The 26,466-nt window shown below is 39.7% G+C and overlaps 1 protein-coding gene across 1 annotated transcript; it reads right to left on the bottom strand.

Moving 5' to 3' along the window:
• Positions 1–1,785: 1,785 nt before the first annotated feature.
• On the bottom strand, positions 1,786–24,688 carry LOC308679373 (neuronal membrane glycoprotein M6-a-like; the record flags this gene model as incomplete). The annotated part of the gene is made up of 3 exons (XM_081346982.1): positions 24,499–24,688; positions 14,492–14,648; positions 1,786–1,939 (listed from the first exon to the last, which is right to left on the bottom strand). Coding segments are annotated over exons 1-3 (352 nt in total), but the record flags the coding sequence as incomplete, so codon positions are not given.
• Positions 24,689–26,466: the final 1,778 nt, after the last annotated feature.

Here is a 26,466-nt window from a genome sequence, read left to right as displayed (position 1 = left end):
GAGTGATCTTGTTCAAGGTACAAGATTCACTCTACAAGTTTTCGAGTTACGAGTGGAATGTGTGCTGCCACCACATGGCTGTTTTGGGAAATTATACATTATGCTAATTTTGGTCAGCCAAACCCCTCCTACCCTATGACATATTTCCTCCTTCTCCTGATCATGTGCCGTACACCTCTCCCCTTTCTGGGATGGACTTCCTCCTTCTGCGTCCCTGGGGACTCTCCTCCTCCATAACTGGCAGAGACACGTGCTCCTCCATGACCAGCAGACATCTGTGCAGACACTGAGTCATTACTGTCTTTTGACTATTCTGGATCAAACTGCTGTATTGTGATTGATCCCTTTGTTAAGACCCCTGTGCTGGTCTATATAAGCAGGTGTTATCACTATTAACAATTCTTTCCAGATAGCAGAACTCATGAAATACCTTGATCATCCAGGAATACCTTTATTTGCATGCAGATGAGATTACAGCAGATAAGGTGTAAACAGATGATGTATGGACGATATTCCAAGGTCAAAAGACAGTAACGACTCAGTGTCTACACAGGTGTCTGCTGGTCATGGAGGAGCACGTGTGTCTGCCAGTTATGGAGGAGGAGAGTCCCCAGGGAAGAAGAAGGAGGAAGTCCATCCCAGAAAGGGGAGGGGTGTAAAGCACATGATCAGGAGAAGGAGGAAATATGTCATAGGGTAGGAGGGGTTTGGCTGACCAAAATTAGCATAATGTATAATTTCCCAAAACACCACATGGTGGCAGCACAGAATGGGCAGGCTCCATTACACTCATAACTCAAGGACTACCTGCACAAGTATAAATAGACCAAAATGCAGAATTATCAAAACTAAAACCAGTTTAAGATTTTAAAGAAACCAGTAAAAATAAGAAATCAGAGTCATCTCTATTACATGGAAAGCTATATAAATTTGGTAAATCATTTTTGTAAAAAATCAAAACATGACAGGAAAAAGTTCTTCACTGCTCCCTGAGTTTGACTGAGAGCACCAACAACCCCTCAGCTACAAATATTCTCCTTTTTACCACATATGGTAGAAAAAGATATTCAATAAATTCTAGAAATCAATCAATTACTCTGTGTACCAGCCAAAAAGGGACGCGGTGGCTCAGTGGGTTAGGACGCTGAGCTTGTCGATCTGAAGGTCGGCAGTTTGGCGGATCGAATCCCGAGTGCCGTGTAGCAGAGTGAGCACCTGTTACTCGTCCCAGCTTCTGCCAACCTAGCAGTTCGAAAGCACGTAAAAATGCAAGTAGAAAAATAGGGACCACTGTGGTGGGAAGGTAACAGCGTTCCGTGCGCCTTTGGCGTCTAGTCATGCTGGCCACATGACCACGGAGACGTCCTCGAAGAAGTGCTGGCTCTTTGGCTTTGAAACGGAGATGAGCACCGGCCCCTAGTGTCAGAAACGACTAGCATGCATGTGCGGGGGAACCTTTACCTTTACCTACCTTACCAGCCAAAAGCGCTCTTACCCATAGATGATAAGGATAGAAAGGAGTTGAAATTAAACAAAACTAAACAGATCCATCCAATTTGATATGCAATAAACAATATTATTAGTTTAAAACCAGGATCAAAATAGCCAAGGAGAGCAAAATCAAAAGCCTGTTGCTAATAAAGACCTACATTGGTGCAGAAATTTACTCCAGAGGAGAATGATAGATTTAGAATAATATTTGTATACATCCAAGATTTCAAACAGCAAACATGCCTTTTAATTAATATTTTATTGATATTGATAATCAATATTTTAACTGTTTACCAAACTGACGAAGATCCAAGCAGAAATTTGCTCCTTCCACAAGGGTGGTGTTTTTACAAATGGTCCACAGGTTGAAATACATGTAAACAGGCAGAGAGGTGAAGGCTGTAACTCCCAGCCAGGCCAACATGAAGATATAAGTCAGCATGATAAACTGTAACAAATATGAACAAATAAGATAAAGTCCGCCAAGTGTTAAAACCTGCAGAGAAGAAAAGTAATATTTGCCATAGAACAAAATATTTATCTGTTACAATTGGCATAAACAATTAATTTCTTATGAGACCGAAAAAAGGCTCAAGACAAAATGCATATATTAATCACTAAAGTAATTTAATCCTATATTTAGGCTTCCACAGTTAAATAATAATAATAATAATAATAATAATAATAATAATAATAATAATAATAATAATAATAATAATAATAATAATAATAATAATAATAATAATAATAATAATAATAATAATAAAGTTGGAAGGGACCTTGGAGGTCATCTAGTCCAACCCCCTGCTCAGGCAGGAAACCTTATACCATTTCAGGCAAATGGCTGTCCAGTCTCTTCTTAAAAACCTCCAGTGTTGGAGCATTCACCACCTCTGGAGGCAGGTTGTTCCACTGGTTAATTGTTCTAACTGTCAGGAAGTTTCTCCTTAGTTCTAGGTTGCTTCTCTCCTTGACTAGTTTCCATCCATTGCTTCTTGTCCTGCTTTCAGGTGCTTTGGAGAATAGCTTGACTCCCTCTTCTTTGTGGTAGCCCCTGAGAAATTGGAACACTGCTATCATGTCACCCCTCACCCTTCTCTTCGTTAAACTACACATACCCAATTCCAGCAACCGTTCCCTATATGTTTTAGCCTCCAGCCTCCTAATCATCTTTGTTGCTCTTCTCTGTACCCTTTCTAGAGTCTCGACATCTTTTTTACATCATGGTGACCAAAACTGGATGCAGTATTCCAGGTGTGGCCTTACCAAAGCATTGTAAAGTGGTATTAGTACTTCACTTGATCTTGATTCTATCCCTCTGCTAATGCAGCCTAGCAGTGTGTTGGCTTTTTTGGCAGCTGCAGCACACTGCTGGCTCATATTTAAGTGATTGTCTACTAAGACTCCGAGATCCCTCTCACAGTTTCTACTATTGAGCAAAGTACCACCTATACTATACCTATGCATTTGATTTTTCCTGCCTAAATATAGAACCTTACTTTTTTCACCATTGAATTTCATTTTGTTAGATAGTGCCCAGTGTTCGAATCTGTCCAGATCCTTCTGTATCTTAAGCCTATCTTCTGGAGTGTTGGCTATTCCTGCCAGCTTGGTGTCGTCTGCAAATTTGATGAGTTCCCCATCTATCCCCTTATCCCAATCGTTAATGAAGATATTGAAGAGCACTGGGCCCAGAACAGAGCCCTGGGGCATCCCACTACACACTTCCTTCCATGTAGATGCAGTTCCATTGAGGACCACACGCTGAGTACGGCCTGTCAGCCAGCTACGAATCCATCTGGTGGTAATGCTATCTAACCCACATTTTTCTATCTTATCAAGTAGTAGGTTGTGATCTACTTTATCAAATGCCTTACTGAAGTCCAAGTAAATTATATCTACAGCATTCCTCTGGTCCACTAGTTTTGTCACTTGGTCAAAGAATGTAATAAGATTTGTCTGGCATGATCTGTTTTTGACAAACCCATGTTGACTTTTAGTGATGACTTTGTTTGCATCAAGGTGTTCACTGATTTGTTGTTTGATTATCTTTTCCAGAATCTTCCCAGGTATTGAGGTCAGGCTGATAGGTCTGTAGTTTCCTGGATCTATTTTTTTTCCCTTTTTTGAAGATGGGAACTACATCAGCTCTCTTCCAGTCCTCTGGGAGTTCCCCAGTGCTCCAGGATCTTTGAAAAATATAGTTCAGTGGTTCTGATATCACGTCTGCCAGTTCCTTGAGAACTTTGGGGTGTAATCCGTCTGGTCCTGGTGATTTGAACATGTCTAGGCTGGACAGGTGCTCACTTACCATTTTCTTGCCTATCTTAACTTGCGTTTCTATTCTGTTTTTTATGGCACTGGTTTGGGTAGGTTGGACTGTTTTTTCCCTTTGTGTAAAGACAGATGCAAAAAACGAATTAAATAGTTCTGCTTTCTCCCTATGGGATTGATTAGTAGTAGCTCTGACAAATACAAAATACGCTATAAAATGGAATAGTAACTTCTGTTTCTATCTATTTAGTCATTGGATTTTATTGATTCATTATTTTTCTTCTTTAAGGCAAATATTTTTTAAAGTTTTAATGTTTAATATTTAATCCATTGAAAGAATTTGAAATGACTTAGAAATACAATATAGACACAGTATTTATGCTCTGTCAGTGATAGAACTTTACATTAACTTGAAACCTGGACAAAGTATTCTATCCCAGTCACTTTAATTGCATAAGGAAATGATCATAGCCACTCCTATATCAATAACTGCCCTCTCTATATTATTTTGCTCGACAATAGGTTACATTGAAGTCATCAATATTTAAACCCCACATAGGGTGATGTGAGACAGAATTGGGTCTCTGGTATGGGGCTACATCTTTCAAACTGCATGAGGACATTTAAGCGTTACAAAAAGCCAATTTCATAAGAACACTCCATCTTACACACACTGCTCTCATAAAATAAATGCAATCTTATAGACATTAATATATTTCTTTTATATTTTATTTTGGGGGTTTTAAATCAAATCCACTAAAGTAGCTGGAGAATCAAGAGATTGCACCTCAAGCTGGTAAGCATTACTGTATAACTTTTGCAATTGATACATACGCCTGCCATTCTTCTCCCTTTGTTGTAAATGAACACTGTTGATATCTGTAATTCCCCAATCCCCTATTTTCCTTCCAATAGTAGTAAACAGTTTCCCATATGTAGGTGATGCACTCACCTCACCTGAAATAATAACAGTTTAAATAATCAGAACCTTTTTTAAAACAAATTCTTACAGGATCACAGAATGCATGGAGCAGAAGAACCAGCCATTGAAACCCACAATGGGCTGAATTAAATATTTCATTTACTTTCCAGAAAAATATACTCAAGTCATTTCAGCAATCCTCCCTCAATCCTGTTGGGAAAGGTCAAGGCATATCCACAAGTAGAACAACAAGTCTGCACTGCTCAATTTTAGCTCTCATTTTATTAAAAGCATGAACTACATTTCAATTCTTACTATTTTTCTGTATGTTTTCCTTTCTTCTCTAACTATCCTTTTTCCATACTGACACAACAATGACAAAGGTGAGCCAGCAGGTTATTAATTTATTTGCTTCAGGCAGATTTCCAGTTGAAAGACTGATAATAAACTGTTACACAACAGATGAATATATTAAAAATAATGCTGTGCCCAAACTCCACCTTGTATACTTCTTTTGTCACAATGAGGCTGGGAGCTGATATGCATTGTGCTTTCTCTATCACAGCTCATAAAGTTGTTTATGTAGCCCAGGCAATTGCTCTTTTAATAGTTGAATATACAGTAGTAGGCAGAGATCCTGTATCCTATTCTAGTAACAGAAAAATAACAATTACCTAAAATTACCCTAAACTTCAACTCAGTGTGACATGTGATATAGATTACCTTCATCAGGATTTAATACAATTAGGAAGTTGCCTTGGAAGCTTAATTAAAATAAAAAAGTAAATGAACTTCTCATTTAAAAAAGATTGAATTTTCTGTCTTAGCCTTCTTCTATCATTTCTGTTTAAGAGCTCCATGAAACCACAGCATAATGCAAATAGATAAGACATCTTTCCCAAATTTAGACACGTTCACTGCAGAAAGTAGGTGGAAACAAAACTCATTTTAAAATCTGAGAATACAGACTACAAATAAAAGACATCATTTATTTAGCTAAGAAGGCATACTGATGATAGGATATGGTGATTTCCATTGGATGCCAAGAGTTAACCTCACCCAAAGGTTCCAAATAGATGTTAAACAGGAATGGAAAGGGAGTCAAACCCTGAGGTGATCCACACAGAACACATTTAGGCTAGAGCTCTCCCTGCTACAAGTGGAACTGATATTAGACAACTATTACAAAATTATGCCTACAGCTCCCAACCTTCTAAACCAATCCAAAAGGATGTCATGATCAATGGTACTGAACATTGCTAAATGAGGGGAGGACACATATATTTTTTTTCTTTTTTAAATATAATAATTATTTTTTAAAACAAACTAAGATTAAAAACTAACAAAAACTAGTATAAAGTAGGGGGGAAGAAAAAGCAAAGAAAAAGAAAAAGCAAAAAATGCAAGAAAAGAAAAAAGTTGAAGAACGAAAAAAATATCAATTTAGTACAAGAACCAACTTAATTCTGATTAGTTCAGAGTCCACTTCTGACCTGATACTAAGCCCTCAAAGCATCTACATACAATGTGTTCTACCTTCAATCAATAAGTAATATATTAAAAAACATAACCATTTCAACATCTTCTTCAGGACTGGAATAATGTAGGAAAAAGCTCCTGCACAAGGATAATACTGGGAGGAACTCAAGTAAATAGGCTTTTCCAATGACATGCAACAAAAACAATAGATAGGATCATTTTGGCTTATGATGCTGGATCACTAGCAGAAAAAATCCTGTGTCAGCTCTAAAAGTAAAAAGGGCTGAGAACAATTGGAAAACAACACATTCTTCATAAAATTCTCATCCAGTTGTTGTTGTTGTTAGCTGCGAAGTCGTGTCCAACCCATTACAACCCCATGGACAAAGTTCCTCCAGGCCTTCCTGTTCTCTACCATCTTCTGGAGTCCATTTAAGCTCATGCCTACTGCTTCAGTGACTCCATCCAGCGACCTCATTCTTTGTTGTCCCCTTCTTCTATTGTCCTCAATCTTTCCCAGCATTAGGCTCTTCTCCAGTGAGTCCTTCCTTCTCATTAGGTGGCCAAAGCATTTGAGTTTCAACTTCAGGATCTGGCCTTCTAAAGAGCAGTCAGGACTGATCTCCTCTAGGACTGACCAGTTTGATCGCCTTGCAGTCCAAGGGACTCGCAGGAGTCTTCTCCAGCACCATAGTTCAAAGGCCTCAATTCTTTGGTGCTCAGCCTTTCTTATGGTCCAACATTCACTGTCATACATTGCAACTGGGAAGACCATAGCCTTGACTATACGCACTTTTATTGACAGGGTGATGTCTCTGTTTTTTAGTGTGCTGTCTATATTAAATATTTTAAAAACTAAATATATATAAAAGTACTTTTCTGTGCCATTGTAGAAAGTGATTTTACTGTTTTACCAACAACTTCATTCTCAGCATGAAATTATCAGTCGAGAAATTGCCCAGTATAAGCTAAAAGAAATCCATGTTGCCCCTTTTTTGGAGCTGTATATTTTCAAAGTACCAAAGCTTAATTTCCTTAAAGAAAAATATCCCACAAGTATCCCAGTATTTTAAAAAATGATTTGCCATATGATACAGAGGGCTGATGTTTGAACAAACATAAGTAAAATCTATGTTGTTGTTGTTGTTAGCTGCAAAGTCGTGTCCGACCCATCGTGACCCCATGGACAACATTCCTCCAGGCCTTCCTGTCCTCTACCATCTTCTGGAGTCCATTTAAGCTCATGCCTACTGCTTCAGTGACTCCATCCAGCGACCTCATTCTTTGTTGTCCCCTTCTTCTATTGCCCTCAATCTTTCCCAGCATTAGGCTCTTCTCCAGTGAGTCCTTCCTTCTCATTAGGTGGCCAAAGCATTTGAGTTTCAACTTCAGGATCTGGCCTTCTAAAGAGCAGTCAGGATTGATCTCCTCTAGGACTGACCAGTTTGATCGCCTTGCAGTCCAAGGGACTCGCAGGAGTCTTCTCCAGCACCACAGTTCAAAGGCCTCAATTCTTTGGTGCTCAGCCTTTCTTATGGTCCAACATTCACTGTCATACATTGCAACTGGGAAGACCATAGCCTTGACTATACGCACTTTTATTGACAGGGTGATGTCTCTGCTTTTTAGTGTGCTGTCTAGATTTGCCATTGCTTTCCTCCCCAAGAGCAAGCGTCTTTTAATTTCTTGGCTACAGTCCCCATCTGCAGTGATCTTGGAGCCCAGGAAAATAAAATCTGTTACTACCTCCATTTCTTCCCAATCTATTTGCCAGGAATTGAGAGGGCTGGATGCCATGATCTTGGTTTTCTTAATGTTAAGTTTCAACCCAACTTTTGCACTCTCCTTCTTCACCCACAACAAGAGGCTCTTTAGTTCTTCTTCACTTTCTGCCATTAGAGTGGTATCATCTGCATATCTTAGGTTGTTGATATTTCTTCCAGCAATCTTAATTCCAACTTTTGATTCATCTAGCCCTGCCTTTCTCATGATGTGCTATGCATATAAGGATGACAGTATACAGCCTTGCCGGACTCCTTTCCCAATTTTGAACCAATCAGTGGTTCCGTGTCCAGTTCTCACTGTTGCTTCTTGACCCGCATATAGGTTTCTCAAGAGACAAATAAGATGGTCTGGTACTCCCATCTCTTTAAGAACTTGCCACAGTTTGTTGTGATCCACACAATCAAAGGCTTTAGCATAGTCAATGAAGCAGAAATAGATGTTTTTCTGGAACTCCCTAGCTTTCTCCATGATCCAGCGTATGTTGGCAATTTGATCTCTAGTTCCTCTGCCTCTTCGAAATCCTGCCTGTACTTCTGGCAGTTCTCGATCCACATACTGCTGAAGTCTAGCTTGCAGGATTTTAAGCATAACTTTACTAGCATGTGAAATGAGTGCAATGGTGCGATAGTTTGAACATTCCTTGACACTGCCTTTCTTTGGAATTGGAATGTAAACTGATCTTTTCCAATCCTGTGGCCACTGTTGAGTTTTCCAAATTTGCTGGCAAATTGAGTGTAGCACTTTTACTGAATCGTCTTTTAAGATTTTGAACGGCTCAGCTGGAATACTGTCACCTCCACTAGCTTTGTTGTTGCTCAACTTTCCTAAGGCCCATTTCACTTCACATTCTAGAATGTCTGGCTCGAGGTCAGTGACCACCTCATTGTGATTATCAGGGATGTCAAGCTCATTCTTGTATAGTTCTTCTGTGTAATTTTGCCACCTCTTCTTAATCTCTTCTGCCTCTGTCAGGTCCCTGCCATTTTGGTCCTTTATCATGCCCATTTTTGCATGAAACATTCCCTTCATCTCTCCAATTTTCTTGAAGAGATCTCTGGTCCTCCCTATCATATTGGTTTCTTCTATTTCTTTGCACTGTTCATTTAAGAAGGCATTCTTATCTCTTCTAGCTATTCTCTGGAATTCTGCATTCAATTGGGCGTGTCTTTCTTTTTCTCCCTTGCCTTTTGCTTCCCTCCTTTCCTCAGCTATTTGCAAAGCTTCCTCAGATAGCCATTTTGCTTTCTTGCATTTCTTTTTCTTTGGGATGGTTTTAGTTGCTACCTCTTGTACAATGTTGCGAACCTCCATCTACAGTTCTTCAGACACTCTGTCTATCAGATCTAATTCCTTAAATCTATTTGTCACCTCTACTGTATATTCAACAGGGATATGATTTAATTCATACCTGAGTGGCCTAGTGCTTTTCCCTACTTTCTTCAATTTAAGCCTAAACTTTTCAACGAGAAGCTCATGGTCTGAGCCACAGTCAGCTCCTGGTCTTGTTTTAACTGACTGTATAGAGCTTCTCCATCTTTGGCTGCAGAGCACATAGTCAATCTGATTTCTGTGTTGACCGTCTGGTGATGTCCATGTGTAGAGCTGTCTCTTGGGTTGTTGGAAAAGAGTGTTTGCTATGACCATCGTATTCTCTTGACAAAATTCTATCAGCCTGTGCCCTGCTTTATTTTGTACTCCAAGACCAAACTTGCCTGTTATTCTGGTTATCTTTTGGCTTCCTACTTTAGCATTCCAATCCCCCATGATGATAAGGACATCATTTTTTGGTTAGTTCTATAAGGTGCTGTAGGGATACATAGAACCGGTCAATTTCATCCTCTTAGAATTTGAACTGAGATCATTCTGTCATTTTGGGGATTGTATCCCAGTATTGCTTTTCCTACTCTTTTATTGACTATGAAGGCTACTCCATTTCTTCTGAGGGATTTGTGCCCGCAGTAGTATACCCGATGGTCATCTGAATTAAATTCACCCATTCCTGTCCATTTTCGTTCGCTGATTCCTAAGATGTCGATGTTCAGTCGTCATCTCTTGTTTGACCACGTCCAGCTTGCCTTGATTCATGGATCTTACATTTCAGGTTCCTATGGAGAAATTCTTTTTGCAGCATCGGACTTTCCTTTCACCACCAGATACATCCACAGCTGAGCATCCTTTCGGCTTTGGCCCAGTCACTTCATTCTTTCTGGCACTACTAGTACTACAACTTTGCTGTTCCCCAGTAGCATATTGGACACCTTCCGACCTGAGGGGCTCATCTTCCAGCATCATATCGTTTTGCCTTTTGTTACTGTCCATAGGGTTTTCATGGCAAAGATCCTGTAGTGTGTTGCCATTTTCTTCTCCAGTGGATCACGTTTTGTCAGAACTCTCTGCTATGACCTGTCTGTCTTGGGTGGCCCTGCATGGCATAGCTCATAGCTTCATTGAATTACACAAGCCCCTTTGCCACGACAAGGCAGTAATCCATGAAGAGGTCTCATCCAGTAGCATTTGTCAATGCCAGAAGTCTCCAATACTGTCAGATTTTTTTTTTATTTTTTTCAAAATAGACACGCTTCTTTCAACTTTTATGAGAAACACTTGCCAAAGCTGAAAAACTCAGGCTCTCATGAAAATACTTACCTCAGACATTTCCTGAAGCACCTTTCAAAGTTGATTTGGCCTTGGTGAATGCAGTTGGTAAAGTTGAAAGACAAAGCATTTGCAAGGCAATGCTCTCTTCACAACATTCTCTGTCAGCACTCACCAAAACAGGAAGGTTTGGTTTTTGTAAATTATAAGGATAATTGCTTCACAACGATGTACATTAAGTTGAGGCAAATTATGAGGTGTTGTCAACCAATACTCTTTATCAAGGCCAATCTAATGCAGTCAGTTATAAGATTCTTTTCACTTCAGTTATATATGGCTACCCAGAATAAATTCTGGATCTAACAGTCACCCTAAATGTGGACCTCATCCTTAAGGAGAAAAACGGCTCTGTTCATACATATGCTCCTAATCCCCCAGAATCATCAGTTCAGTTTCTACTTCTAATCTCATCACTGTACTTGTGACAATTAGTTCTAACCCTACACATGACCCCTCATTCAGTGGTTTCATATAAATATTAAATAACACAGGAGATAAGGTGGAGCCTTCCAGGATTTTCTTCCAGGATCATTCCTAGAAACTGAGCAAACAATCCTTATATTTTCTAATGATAATACTTAAACTGGAAGTAGAAGAGGCACCCTTATTTTCTTCAGTCATTTGAAGAAGATACCATGGTCAGTGTTATCAAAAGCTAATGAAGCATGCAGAAGTATGACTCGGGGGTGGTCACACTAAACACTATCTAGTGGAGATCATCCATCAGGCTAAGCAAGTCTTCATGCAAAAGTAGGTTAAAATTCCAAAATGGAAAATAGCTTTAGAGAGTATTTACATAATTTTGAAATAATATAAATAAGGAATATCGGCATCTTAACCTAAAAATATTTTAAAAATTGTCTGCTATATTCTGGATATTCTAAATCTCTCAAATAACATAATGCAGAAAAAAGACACACTAATCATAGGATATAATAATATTTAACATAATAAAGCAGCTCTTCTAAAGATGTTTTAAATGTGGAAGGAATATGGTTGTTGATATGAGCTTAATACTATTTTTTTTCAAATTATGCTGAACACTACAATGTTGTCAATTTTGATCTCTATAATATACATTATGTAATCAAAGCCATGTTTTTCCCTTTTACCAGAATGTTTTTATTTTATTTTATTTACAGTATGTTGTATCCTTTCACTCTTACATAAAAAAATAAAAATTATGCATTATAAAAATAGAAATAGCGATACCATTTTTTCACCTACATATGAAATATTTGTTTTCTATTTTTTTTTCATATACCATCATATTTATATACAGACAGCTGTGGTATTATTAAAATTCTAAAATTATTATACATTAGTTACAATTCTTCTAGGCTACCCATATTCTTCTTACATAAAGGGGTCATAACCTATGAGTTAGCTCAAGGGTCCCCAACCCCCAGACCGTGGCCTATTCAGAACCGGTCCATGTGAGAGGCAGATCATGCACATGTGTGCCTGCAGCTCAACTTGCCCAAGCAGTGGGCCGGCACACACGAGCATGTGTGGCCAGCTCAACTTGCAGTCAAGCTGTGTGCGCAAGCTCCTGGGCGCCGGTGCACCTGCATGCGTGAGTTGAGCTGCATGGGCACACATGTGCACCCGCCCACCTCTCACACAGCCTGGTTCTTCTCTCCCCCCCAACCAGGCCTCCAAGCTGCAAAGGTTGGGGACCCCTGAGTTAGCTGATATTCATGTTGCTACTGTTTTTTTTAAAATCATAATTTTCCAAGGATTTCCAAGGATTTGATATACCTTATATACTTGCAAAAATTCTAAAACTGTGAATGCTTCTGACCAGAAAAAGAAATAAATCATTTTAGAAAGTCCAAGTCAGAAAATTCAATTCAACAGAAATTAATTATTCTAGGATCAGTATGTCCATCAGTTAAGTTAAATATGTGAGATTCAGGACAAATAGATAATTTATTCTTATTTATTTCTATTTCATGTTTCTAGATCACCCATCTCTCCCAAGGGAATTAATAGTTGCAGGAAAATGTATCTGTACTTTTCTGAATGTGCAGAGGTATAAATATATAGGATAACAAAACTCATGAAGTACAAGTACTGAAATGCATCAAATTATTAAATTGGTGTGAGTGGCTCAAAGGAAGATGTTTTGTAGCTAATAGAATAGAATCTTAATGGTAACATTGCTATCTCATTAATGATTAATAGTGTCTGCAAATTTACTACAAAAAAGAATTAATTTGATGGTAAAATCAATTTATTGAGAGACTAGTTATCACAAATGGTACTAAAAATAACAACTGTAAATTTCACTTTTTTCTGAAACAGACACTATGAACAATGAAAGGATTCTGTTAAACAATTACTCAATTCTGAGCTTCTCAAAGATAAGAACCAAAAACATAAGCTAAAGTAAAGATAAAGTAGAATATATTTGTCAATATATGTTCTGAATATGAAATGAAAAATAATACCTCAGGAAACTTACATGAGGTACAGAAACTGCATGATAAAAACGGGTGTTTATTATCAGATTAAATTTGAAAGACTGACATGTTTTTATTAGCCAACTGAATTAATGTGATATTCGTACCAAAAATGGAATGAAATGGAAAGAAAATGGAAAGAAATTCTTTCTTTTTGAGCTACTTTTTAAAATTAAAGCCACATTTACGGCTTTCCATGCTTGTCAAAATCAGATATAAATTATTATAAATGTATTGTAAATATCTTGCTCAGTTAATATATATCCCCAAAAGAGAAAATAGTGCCTGAAATCTGATGTTTTTCTAGCAATTGCAGTATGTTTGTCTCCTCAGATAGCATAATTACCATAATTAAGACCACACACACTGTGGTTATTTTTCATTATTTAATTTAACAGAGGTTCTTGCATTAGTATTAGATATACCTATTAAATGGACTCAATTTTTTTTAGTGGAACAGATAAGCATGGCTCAATCCACCTCTTGAATAAGCCAGCTTACTAAAGTTACTTCACAGTATGGATTTTCCATGCAGTACGGTATTTATTCTCACCAATCCTCCAAAGAACATTTTTAAGCAGAGTCCTAGATATCAGTACACAAACAGATAGGGAGTTATTAACAAAAAAATAAATCTTTAAATTGGCTAAGGACAAAACTATTTTCCAAGTCAAAAAATATCTGCCAATGAGTTTGACACAAATCTTAAGAAGGGCTTATTCAAGAAGAAGATTTGAGTTGTGGGATTCCATGTCAAACATGGGCACCCTCGCCACTTGCTATATCATGAGAGGATCTGTATATGTGGTGCCCTAGTCACTGAAGGTATTGCTCATGTTTTGTTTGACTATCATTTCTATGTCTCTTTTAGGCTTAGATATTTAATATCCCTATTTGGATTGCCAACATGATCACCAACATCCGATAATGGATATGGCACAAGTAGAAGAAGATTTGAAATATCTAAGCCCACTGGGACCTGAATCACACATTTTCCTATTCCATCCTGCCCTTTAAGGTATATATTATGAGCAAAACTGCTAAGCTTATGGTCAAGGTACTTCAGCTAAAAACTCATATATTGAACAGATTGGATTTTCTAGCCAGCAAGCCCCTAGACTGGTTAAAAGAGAACTACGATATATAGTTAAAGGTATCAAATGTGTAAAATTTCTTCGGTAACAAAATAATGTGTTAGTGATAAATATTTTTGATAATTGATAAAATATCACAATTTCAAAGAGCAATTGATTATAACTTTGCACTTGAAATTTTGATTAAATGAAGACTATTTTAGTAGACATACATTCTGAGAGATAGACTTTGAGTCTATAGACAATGAATTAAATTAAGCATGTCGACCCTGCTCAAGTTAGTATATTATGACAGCTATGCAATCAAGAGTGTCATACTAACATACCCAGGCACTGACACATCTGCCGCAAGTGGTGATTTTGAAATCTCCATAGAGATCCTTGATGGCACCAGTTGTAAAAAATCCTTCCACCATCAACAAAATGCCATAAACAAAGAAGGCAGCTGCTACTCCATAGATCACATATTTGAAAATGTCAATCCTGCAATTAATAGAATTCATTGTTAATGAGGCTTGAATGTTAGTATTAGAATTTATTTTAAAAAATACATTTCTCTAGTTGATACCAATTTTATCATAACAATGAATCATTTATAGGTTTTCACTTATGAATAGCAAAATATGATGAATAGATTCTAATCACTAAAAACTATTAAGTCATTTACGCTAAAGAATGAGATTGAGTCCATAAAACACCCAACACAAAAACACATAGCAATGGCATATATCAACTAAACACAATTGTCATATCAGAGTTTATTCAGAGCAATATGATAATCTTTCAAAATAATCATACAACTGGATATTTAGTATTATTGTCAGCAAAGCACAACCAGCACTTGTTGGAAGGATCAGGCAAATCTATAGAACTCAGACATTCAAGGCAGTCCTTTATTCACTATCAGTTGTTTGTGATTCTATCTATCTATCTATCTATCTATCTATCTATCTATCTATCTATCTATCTATCTATCTATCTATCTATCTATCTATCTATCTATCATCTATCTACCTTGCATATCCATTTTTTATATTACTTTAGCAGTTCTTTGCCAACATTAAGTTTTACTGCAATCTCTTTCAACATAAACAGACTGGAATTGTAGTCTTATCAATCTGGAGGACAATAGATTGAGGAAAGCTGAATTTTATGTGAGCTAAGTACATATATTATCAAGTGTAAGAAACCAGAGCCAAGGTGGCTCAAATAAACCTGTAGGTTTATTACATGCTAAATCTCTCTACAAGAATCTGAACTACTAATGGTCAAAGCACATTGGCGGTAGATATTCAAGGTGGGCTGGACTTAGATCTCTTAGATCTCTTTTGGGAATGAACAGACTTGAGACTGATGACATGCTTGATCCCTTCCTCAGGCTCAGCCTGGTCATCTGTTCTCTAAACATATGTATACAATGTCATAATGCACAGTGGCTCAGTCAAGATTTTAGAATAGAAGTTCTTTTAATAATTAAAAAAATAACAGTATGAGGTGGGAGGACAATTATTTCAGTTTCATCTCTTTAAATCTCTTGCTATACCTACAGAGATGCAAGTGGTTTTATAACTTGCCTGGACAATCTTGAGGAAAAGATTGGAGATTTTGGGGAAAATCTGCAATAATTGCCTATCCTAATTGTCACTCTTTCCATAACCTCACTCATTTATCCCACATTTATTACACCAGCCTGGACAATATATGACCCTACTCAGAAACCTACACTAAGCTTGAAAAAGATTTTAAGTTTTTTAATTTATTTATTCCATAGGCACACTTATATTATGATTTAATGTATCCCTTATTTTATGTATTATAAAACTAATTGATTAACTATTATCCTTGCAGAAACAATAATAAACAATATTTGGATGATATAGGTAACTGATCTAAGAGCAGATGTAAATAGGGTGAGTTCTTTTATCATACTTTTAGTAATCATTGTGTTTTTAAAAAAGATAGGCTAGACTACACAGGGTTTACATGTGGCAACATTTGTGCATACTCAGAATTTTAGGATTAAACTTCATAATGTTGGCAAAAAGATGGCCAAATTTCAGTGGTGGGTTTTAAGATCTTTTCATGCTTATTTTAAGACAAGGACTAAAGATTGAAATGATAAAAAAATTGCTTCCTTATCTACTTTCCCAATTTTAACTTTCAATCCTTCCCCACAAATGCTAACTAGATGTCTCCAGCAAACCTTTTTAATCTTGTAAATCAAAGCTCTCATTTTCAATACTGCAGAAATTTTCAATATTGAGCGGGGCAAAAGGTGGGGCAAAATGAAGCATGACTGTGTATCATGAAGTTGTGATTTTTATACTTGAGTTCAGGTGTCTCACATAAGGATGTAAGGAGTGGAGCTTGTATTGTGATGGTATGATGCACAGTGTTTCATGATAGCTATGCCCTGTCCCAGGGCCCTGGTGTGTGGGAGGGATGCGTTGAAGTTTTCCACAGGTCCACTGCACTGCTGCCTGAGGGAGGTCTCTCGTTTCAGTTAAGGGGACAGTCAACCCTATTCATGACCATAGTTCTGACTCTTAATAAAAGTTTTCTATTACAATTAATGCTAAAAGAAGCAGGATTTCTCTCCACAGTCCAAATTCATGCAATTACTATTACTCATGAACTCCTCCTTCAGTCTTGCTTATACATGTGTCAAAGGAAAATAAGCAAAGGTTTTGATCTCAGAAATTTATGTTTTGAAATGCTGATGGATGATAAGCAGCATGAAAGCATCTCTGCCCGTGACACAGTTCATGTTCACATTCCCCTTGAGACCCGTCTATAGTCAAGATACCTTCAAGGATTTCATGTTGCCATTCTGCAGCACAACTGGCATCTATGTTTAAGCAGATTATTTTTTCCAAATAAAGAGCATTACAGGGTACAATCTTTAATAATTTAATTTTGCTTTATTGAATAAACAACTAAATAAATACAATTCAAAATAAAAGGATATATTTCTTAGTGGGGCTAATAATTTTTAAATTGCCACTTCCACAGCCCTCAAGATTATACATTCAAAGAAACAGTATATTTTCCCAACATCAGCACTGAGCCATTCGGCTTGATTATGCTCTAAAGGAGGATTAAAAGCTGAGGGACACTGAAGTTATTAATATTTTACAAGCTTAGAGTTAGGATTTTGTTCTGCTTTTAAATCATAGGGATAGAAAAATTATGAACCAGACAGCATGAAATTAGATCATTTCCTATAAAAGCTGCCTTATGGTGGGTGACAATGTATCATACTCTAAACAAAGAAGCAGATGCGTTATTCCAGAAAGAACCTCATATGCATATACTAACTGGGTAACTGTTGATTACTAACTCGGGAATTCACCAGCTGGCTTTAGGGCCATTTTTGTCTGTACCGGCGTTCCTGAGACTGTTGCCCTGTCTGCGGGGGCCGGCTGCTGACTCTGGTGCCTTTGGGCTTTTGATCTTTTCGCCGGCGGCGGGATTTCCATGTGGCCCCAAGCCGCCTTGGCCCGCTTTGGTGGTGGTGTCGCCCTCGGGCCGTTTTGGCGGTGGAGAGGGCGACTATTATTATTCACCTTGGCGACGAGGGTTGACCTATACCCTTGCTTCAGGCCGCCTCTTATGGCGACGGCGTCTTCGGACCGCTTGGGTGGCGAAGAGGACGACCGGGAGTTATCTTACCGGAGCAAGGACGACATGGGGCTCTTGCATCGTGTATCATCTTCGGACTGCTCTTGCAGTGACGCCGGTGATTCAGACTATTTTTATTCTGGCCTGCCTACCCTCCTTGCCTTGGACACACTTTCTTACCATCTGCCTGCCTACCCTCCCCCCTCTCCCTTTGGACTTTCGACATACCTGGGTATTGGCCACGGTGGGAGAGTGGCTGGACTTCTCCATTTGCAACCTCATAGAGGTGGGAGCTCTATGGGGTTTGCCTACCCAGAGGATACCTGGTCCACCCCCAGGAACGGAGTCTCAACCCGTTGTGAGAGAACGGGCTGCGGCCTGTCTCGGGGGCCACCCAACCGAGTGGCAGTGAAGTTGGGTGGGGATCCAGACATCTGTCATGTTCAATCCTCCCATGGACAACTAAGGGATGCCTATCCTGGACTGTTTGGACCTTTTTATACTTATGCGGCAATATACGAGCACACATTTGTACGCCCTCAGGGGTGCCCCCCTCTCCTGGGTGCGACCCGCCTCCTTAAACGTTTTTAACCTTGATGACGGGCCTGAGTTTTGGGTCTCTGAGAGATGGCTGGGCAGGGGCAGGGGCTGTCAATGTAAATCTAGAAAGCCTCTGATTATTTTTTTATCTAAATTTTTTATAGGGCTAGGGAGTGGGGTGGGAGATAGCGGTTGTTCGGCTATGGGGGGTGGCCGATCTACCATGGTTCAGACCAGACTTGGGTCTGATCGCACGGGGGGAGAACGGGGTGGCGTTGTCGCCGGGGCTCATGAGCGGGTCGTGGGATTATCAATTCCCACGACGGGGAATGGCAGCAGGCGGATAGACAGGGGGCCGTATCGCTACCGGGAGGGCCGTCCCCGCTACTTGCAAGCGGTGAGGCGCTCCGACCCTCTGCTTCTTCCCCGAGATCCCGGGAGCGAGGATGTGCAGCCTCCTGAGCTCCGGCTGGTGTACCTGAATGCCAGGTCCGTGGTTAACAAAGCTCCCCTCGTTAGGGATTTAGTTGAGGGTGAGCATGCGGACCTGGCTTGCATCACGGAGACTTGGTTGGGCCCAGAGGGTGGGGTCCCTTTGGTTGACCTCTGCCCACCAGGCTTCCGGGTGCTACACCGGCCACGAGCTCACGGTAGGGGTGGGGGAGTGGCGGTTACTATTAGGGAGACCTTATGCCCGCGGGAGACCACCGTTTTTCAGATAGTCGGGTGTGAGTCTCTCTTTATGAGATTTGGTCCTGGGGCGCAGTTGGGCTTGCTGCTGGTGTACATTTCGCCTAGTCACGCAGCGGCAGCCCTGCCCGAGCTGCTCGATATCCTCTCGGGTTTGGTGGTTGAGTTTCCCAAACTTACAGTTTTGGGAGACTTCAATCTACCATCCCTGGGAGGTTCATCTGAGCTAGCTCGGGAGTTCATGGCTTCCATGGCGGCCATGGACCTGACGCAAGTAATTTCAGAACCAACTCATGAGGGAGGCCACACTCTTGACCTGATTTTTTTATCTAGACGGTGGTTGGATGATCTAGGTGGGGGCTCTCCATTTATTATGCCCCTGTCATGGACCGATCATCATCTCCTGCGGCTGGTCTTCCATTTTGCCACCCCCCACCGTGGGGGTATGGAGCCAATTAGATGGTACCGCCCCAGACGCTTAATGGATCCTGATAGATTCCAAGCGGCGCTGGGGTCCCCACCTGCCTCCACTGCTCACAGCTCGGCGGATGCCTTAGTGGAAGCCTGGGAAAGGGCAGCCACTGAGGCACTTGACCGGGTTGTACCCTTGCGGCCCCTGACCCGGTGCAGATCCCAGCGAGCTCCATGGTTTTCCGCGGAGCTCCGGGAGATGAAGCGTCGGAAACGGGGCCTAGAGAGCCGCTGGAGGTCTAGCCGATCCGAACCCGACCGGTTGCAGTTAAGAACCTATATTAGGTCTTATCTCGCAGCGATGAGGGCGGCGAGGTGTAATTACTTCTCCACCCTCATCGCGTTTGCAGATAATCGCCCGGCCGCCTTGTTTAGGGTGACTCGCTCACTTCTTAATCAGGAAGTGAGGGAGGATCCCTTGCAGGGTCGTGCCGAGGAATTTAGTCAACATCTGTCGGATAAAATCGCTCGGATTCGGACCGGTTTGGACTCCAGCTGGGCAGAGTCAGGCGGTCAGGACACGGGCGGTCTTGTCAACGTTACCTGGGAAGACTTTGATTCTGTGACCCCTGATGAAGTGGACAGGATTATGGGGAGGCTGAGCTCCTCCACATGTTTGTTGGACCCGTGCCCTTCCTGGCTGGTTTATGCAGCTAGGGAGAGGACACGAGGCTGGCTCCAGGCGGTTATATCTGCTTCTTTGAGTGAGGGTTATTTCCCCACCGTCTTGAAGGACCTCTCCTCAAGAAGCCTGCCTTGGACCCAGCTGTATTGAACAACTTTCGTCCAGTCTCCAACCTTCGCTTTCTTGCGAAGGTTGTCGAGAGTGTGGTGGCGCATCAGCTCCCTCTGGTCCTGGATGAAGCGGATTATCTGGACCCCTACCAATCGGGTTTCAGGCCTGGGTACAGCACAGAGACGGCATTGGTCGCTCTGGTGAATGATCTCTGGAGGGCTCGGGATAGGGGATATTCCTCTGTCCTAGTCCTATTAGACCTCTCGGCGGCTTTCGATACCATCGACCATGGTATCTTGCTGCGGCGTCTCAGGGGATTGGGAGTGGGAGGCACAGTTCTTCGGTGGTTCTCCTCCTATCTCCTGGGACGCTCGCAGTCGGTGTTGGCAGGGGGGCAGAGATCGGCCCCTAGGTCTCTCGTTTGTGGAGTTCCTCAGGGGTCGGTTCTCTCGCCTTTCCTGTTCAACATCTACATGAAACCGCTGGGTGAGATCATTCGTGGTTTTGGAGTTGGGTATCATCAATATGCCGATGATACCCAACTTTTCTTTTCGACCCCAAACCACCCCAGTGATGCCCTCGCTGTGATGTCCCGTTGCCTGGAGGCGGATGGGGAGGAACAGACTTCAACTCAACCCTGACAAGACTGAGTGGCTGTACATTCCGGCATCCCGGGACATTCAAAATGTTCCATCTCTATCTATGGGGGGTGAGCTCTTACCCCCTGTGGATAGGGCTCGCAACTTGGGAGTCCTCCTAGATTCACGGCTTACCCTGGAAGATCATATAGTGGCCGTGACTAGGGGGGCTTTCGCCCAGGTCCGCCTGGTGCGCCAGTTGCGGCCCTATCTGGACCGGGATGCCCTGTGTACGGTCACTCATGCGCTCGTGACCTCTCGCCTTGACTACTGTAATGCTCTCTACATGGGGCTTCCCTTGAAGACCACTCGGAGGCTCCAACTGGTACAGAATGCAGCCGCGAGAGTTGTCTTGGGAGTTTCCCGGTACTCCCATGTTACACCTTTGCTCCGCGAGCTGCATTGGTTACCAGTTGTCTTCCGGGTGAGGTTCAAGGTTTTGGTTATGATCTTTAAGTCCTTACATGGCATGGGTCCGGGTTACCTCGGGGACCACCTGCTGCCGGCATCAACTCCCCTCCGCCCTGTGCATTCCCACAGAGAGGGCCTCCTCAGGGTGCCGCCAGTCAGGGAATGCCGACTGGTGGCCCCCAGGGGGAGAGCCTTCTCTGTGGGCGCTCCGGCATTATGGAACCAACTGCCGGTGGAGCTCCGGACGGCATCAGATCTCCGAACTTTCCGTCGTGGCCTGAAGACCCACCTATTTGAATTAGCTGGTCTGGCCTGACGGGGGATTATGGGTTTTAAATTGTCGTTTTAGAATTGTATTACTGTTTTTAACTGGGCATTGGTTTAATCTTTTTTAATTTTTGTATTGTCTTTTTTATATATGCCCTGTGAACCGCCCTGAGTCCCTACCAAGGAGAAGGGCGGTATACAAATTAAATAAAACTAAACTAAAACTAAACTAAACTGTTAATATGGAACAAGAACACAATTGATTAACTACAGCTTCCTACTTTGTGAAGTATAAGAAAGAGATAACCAGGATTAGAACAACGGAAGCATCAGCAGTATATTTCATTAAAGATGCAGTTTACTTATTTTCATTTGTATTTTTAAAATATTAATAGTCCTGCCATGCATGTGTGTAGTGGAGAATAATACTCCCTTCCCAATTGCAATTTTCCAATGTCCAATGGCAGCATCAAAGTGGATGATGATATTGTTTTTCTTATTTAAATTTTATCTCTCTGTTCCTCCAACAGCATCAATTTGCATTCATATCATTCCTTCCTAATTTTATCTCATAACAGGTTGAGTGGCTGGTTCTTAGTCACTCAAAAGGTCCCATGGCTAATGACTGGTCTGAACTGTTCCAGTTGTCCTTTGACACCTTAACTGTCCTGGCACAGAGGAGACCTGTAAGTTTTCTGTCCATGGCAGAAAGAATCCCTGAACACAGCTATGCTGGTTTATCACACTTTGAAGGAACTGAAGTAATCCGTATTGCTGATTAAGGAAGGAAAGGAATGATATAGTTTATAATTATACAAACATACCACTGTGTCTATTTTCCTGTAGTTATAGACTAAAACTACTATACTAAACTAAACTAAACTATCCATACATAGATACACACAAACCGACAGTACATACAGGTAGTCTTAACTTATGACTATGATTGGACTGAATTTCCAGGCATAAGCTGTTACAATGGTAAGTTGAGGAAACCACATGACTGGATCCAATTTTACAACATTTTTTTCAGAAGTCATTAAACAAATCACCACGGTCATGAAAGGAACATTGTGGTTATAAGTGTGAATTGGCAAAAAACTTCACAAATTGCAATCATGTGATCACAGGATGTTGCAACCAGTCATAAAGCCAAAATGTGGTCACATAACTGGAGTGGTGACCCACTGTAATTTTAAACAGACTTTATGCAATTGTTCATAAGTAGAGGACTACCTGTACATGAAAGGAATCCTACAAATTCAGTCTCTCTCTCTCTCTCTCTCTCTCTCTCTCTCTCTCTCTCTCTCTCTCTCTCTCTGTTTGTGTGTGTGTGAGAGAGAGAGAGACTCTGAACTAAGATGACAATTAGAAAGTATTTCAGTGGGCAGTACAACAATTTGATACAATAAATAAATTTGACATTTATTTAGACCTCTGTGGCTAAATTAAAATTAAAATCTTACAGAATAATTCAAATGAGTTTATACCCATCTCTTTATTTTGAATCAAATAGTACAGTTCCATAGAACTAACTGTAACTAAGTGGCTTACAAGAAGGTCATGAGGTTTTCAGATCTCTTGAATTAAACAGCAGCTTTTACTTATTAGACCAATCAACATAAAGAGAGAATGATAAATAAAAAAGGAGAATTGCCAAAACTTCCATCCCTGCCCATGGGTTGGTAGGGAGTAACAAAAAGAGAAAAGCAGCACTGCAAGCACACCCTGTCTTTGTTGTAGATATGTGCTACTAACTTATGAACTTGCCATAACTACAATATTGAATATATTTCATGTGCTTTGGCATTGAGCCTGAAACCAGTAGTCTTGGTTCCTAGGCTTCTACAATATGAATTGTATACATTTTATGAAGCTCTATCAGTTAAAAAATTCTTCCAGAACAGAGGGGAAACAGTTTGTGGGCATTTTTTTGTAAATTAATCCTGATTAATCCTAATTTTTGCTCACTGAGAATCTACCATACAATAATATGCAAAATATTTAGGGTTTTCAAATGGGACTTTGGACAGCAAAAATGCTTTTTGTCCTTCTAGCCATTTTATTTTGCATCAACTTTGTAAAATGAATCCCATTGTGTACAAACAGCCAACCAATGTTGCACAAATCAGTTTCAATTTATACCTCCTCTTACTGGTTGTATTAGAGCTTAAATCTTTCCGAGGAAAAGCAACAGAAGAAATTAGAAGTAGTGAATTACAGCCTTTTATATTTTAGTGATGAATATAATTTATCACCGATAATTGACTTATTTATATATTCTTCATGTAAGCTATTGTACTATTCATAATGTAATTAAAGAGATTCCTTAAGCAATTGTAGAAAGTGTTACATGCTCCAAAGGGCAGTGGAAAAATGCCAAAAATCATTTTATTACGTTGGCAAGCAACAACGAGTTATTCTTCTTCTATTGTTAAGAATGAAGTGTGCCTGAGACTGGTCAATGAAGATCGATGATGAGTACAGTGTATGTAAACATTTGACCACTGAATTGTTTTAAACAGTAAGGAGTACCGGTATGTACATATATGGGTACACAGGAAAGAGAATATTATGTAATTAATGATACTTAGCCTTTGGGAAAGGTGAAGGTCAATCAAGCTGATTATTATTCTAATGGTTTGACCCCACATCATACATTGAATAGGGAGGGTGGTAAATACATCTATTGTCAGTTTCCTTCCACAGGTACATTTTGTCTTTAAATTTAAACCACTGCCAATCATAGTGTATATCTGTTTTTCAGACTGCGAAAGCCATTAAAAGAAACAGTTATATAAAGAGAAGTGTTTGATACTCCTTCTGTTTGATTAGAATATAAGATATTATAATTAGCTTGCTTTTGCAACAGATATTCTTGAAGAGAAAAGTCTAGTAATTACATTTATTCTTACAGCAGTATTTAAACAATGTAATAAAAGATCAGGCAGAGACTTACATTGTGAAAACATCAAGAGCGTCTCCAGCAGCTCTTGCCATCTCAAAATAGGTTTGCAGAATGTTCACTGTTCCTGAGAGTGCTTCATGTCCACACCCACAGAAGAGAGCAACTCCAGCATACAGCAAGATGGTGGCAATCAGAGAGGCATAGGGAATGCCTCCCAAGCACTTGATACAGCATTCAAAACAACCTGATGAGACAAGAATGTACTTAATACATGACAATATTCTTTTGCCCCAAGACAATCTAAAGGTTTTTTTTCTTTAATTCTGGGATTTCTTTTAAGCCTAGCTAGGTGGCATGCCTAGCTTACCTGAAATGCTAAGCAGCGTATTGGGTGAAACCAGATCCCCTCCCCACTAAAAATTGGAAAACCGTGCAGAGCATGGCTTGTGGAATGGTTTTCAACCCATTTTCCATAAGCAGTCACTCAAACATGTCAGGATTAAGCTAAAGTTGATTCCATGCAAATTATTACAAAGGGATCTCTCCCTTAATTATTATTGCTTGCTTTAACATCCCTGACCAGAAAAGTTTAAAAGTACAGTAACATTATAAGACAAACAAATTAAAATTGGATAATCAGGACAGTCAATGAAAATCTAAATATATGCTATATTTTTTCTATAAAGCAATATTTAAAATCATTGTACAATCTTTGAACGGTTATTCCTTATATGAGGTTCACCTTCTTATGGTGTCAAATATAATACATGCAGGAAATAAGATATGTCAAATAAACTTGCATTTTAAAATAAATCAAACTAATTGAGAATATAATAAAATAAGATCACTGAAATAATGTAACATAGGTTCTACATAGAGTAATACTCAATACACCTACAGAATTGATGTGCATGTTGAATCAATAATACTCAGAGGCCTTATAAGATAGTAGCATTCATTGGGATGAAGTCAATGAGAAAATGAAAAGATTCTCAACAAGATTCAAAAATAATAATTCTACTAAACAGGAAACTACACAAATAATTGCTAATTTTTATAGGACTGCATACCAATTATAAAATATTGTTACATAAACTTTTTTTTAATCCCACATCCCTTTAAGTGAAGGAATTTATGTTTATAACATGTGCAGTCTATGTCATTGATTAATATTACTTTCACCAACTTTAGAACCAGTGATTTGTCTATAAAAATAGTTCAATTTAAAACAGCTATCATTAGAAATGATGGGATTATCTTTTGTTAAGATATCAGATATTGACTGGCTTAATCATGATGAACAACCAGGCAAGTCAAAACAAAATGCAGATGTTTATTAAAGGTAGATGATCTCCAGAAACAGTGAGTAACTGCTCATAAAATTCCTGGTCACAGTGGCTGGAAATTCAGGAAGATATAATCTCAACAGCTCTAGAGATTGAATATGCTGAAGAGGTTATCACAGACAGTTCCCTGAATGTATAATTAATCAGCTGAGATATCTTATGAGACAAGAGCTTAGTTGATGAGAATGTATGTGCATGGGACATAATTTCTGGGGTTGAATTTGTATTGAATAACAGACAATGTTTGAAGTTGTGATTTACTTCAGTATAATGTATCTTCATGAGCTAAGACTATACTGTACAATCATAATTAATTACATTCCTTGCTCTTCAAGGAATTACTTTTTCTACAGTTTTATTGCTCAGTAAATATCTACTTGCTTAAAGTAAAATCTGCTTGTAGCATTGTATTTGGAATGCTTACACTGCTCAAAGGAGTTAGGAGAAATAAAATGATTCATATTGAATTACAACCATAACGCAACATAAAGAAGTTTGTGGTGTTAGTTGACAATAAAGAACATAAGTATATTTTAAAATGCACTAGATATCTTCAGCTGAGATAATGCACATGTCCTTACATTAACTATTGTCCTTCTTTTAAAAATCAGTACAGTCCTCCCACTACCTTTATAAAAAGATGAGAGTGGGTGGGATATGATCAAAAATTGTC

This window comes from Vipera berus (genome assembly GCF_964194415.1).
Source record: "Vipera berus genome assembly, contig: HAP1_SCAFFOLD_332, whole genome shotgun sequence".
Lineage (NCBI taxonomy): Eukaryota > Metazoa > Chordata > Lepidosauria > Squamata > Viperidae > Vipera > Vipera berus.
Note: the sequence above shows the minus strand (reverse complement) of the source record. Positions and strands in the feature narration are given on the sequence as shown.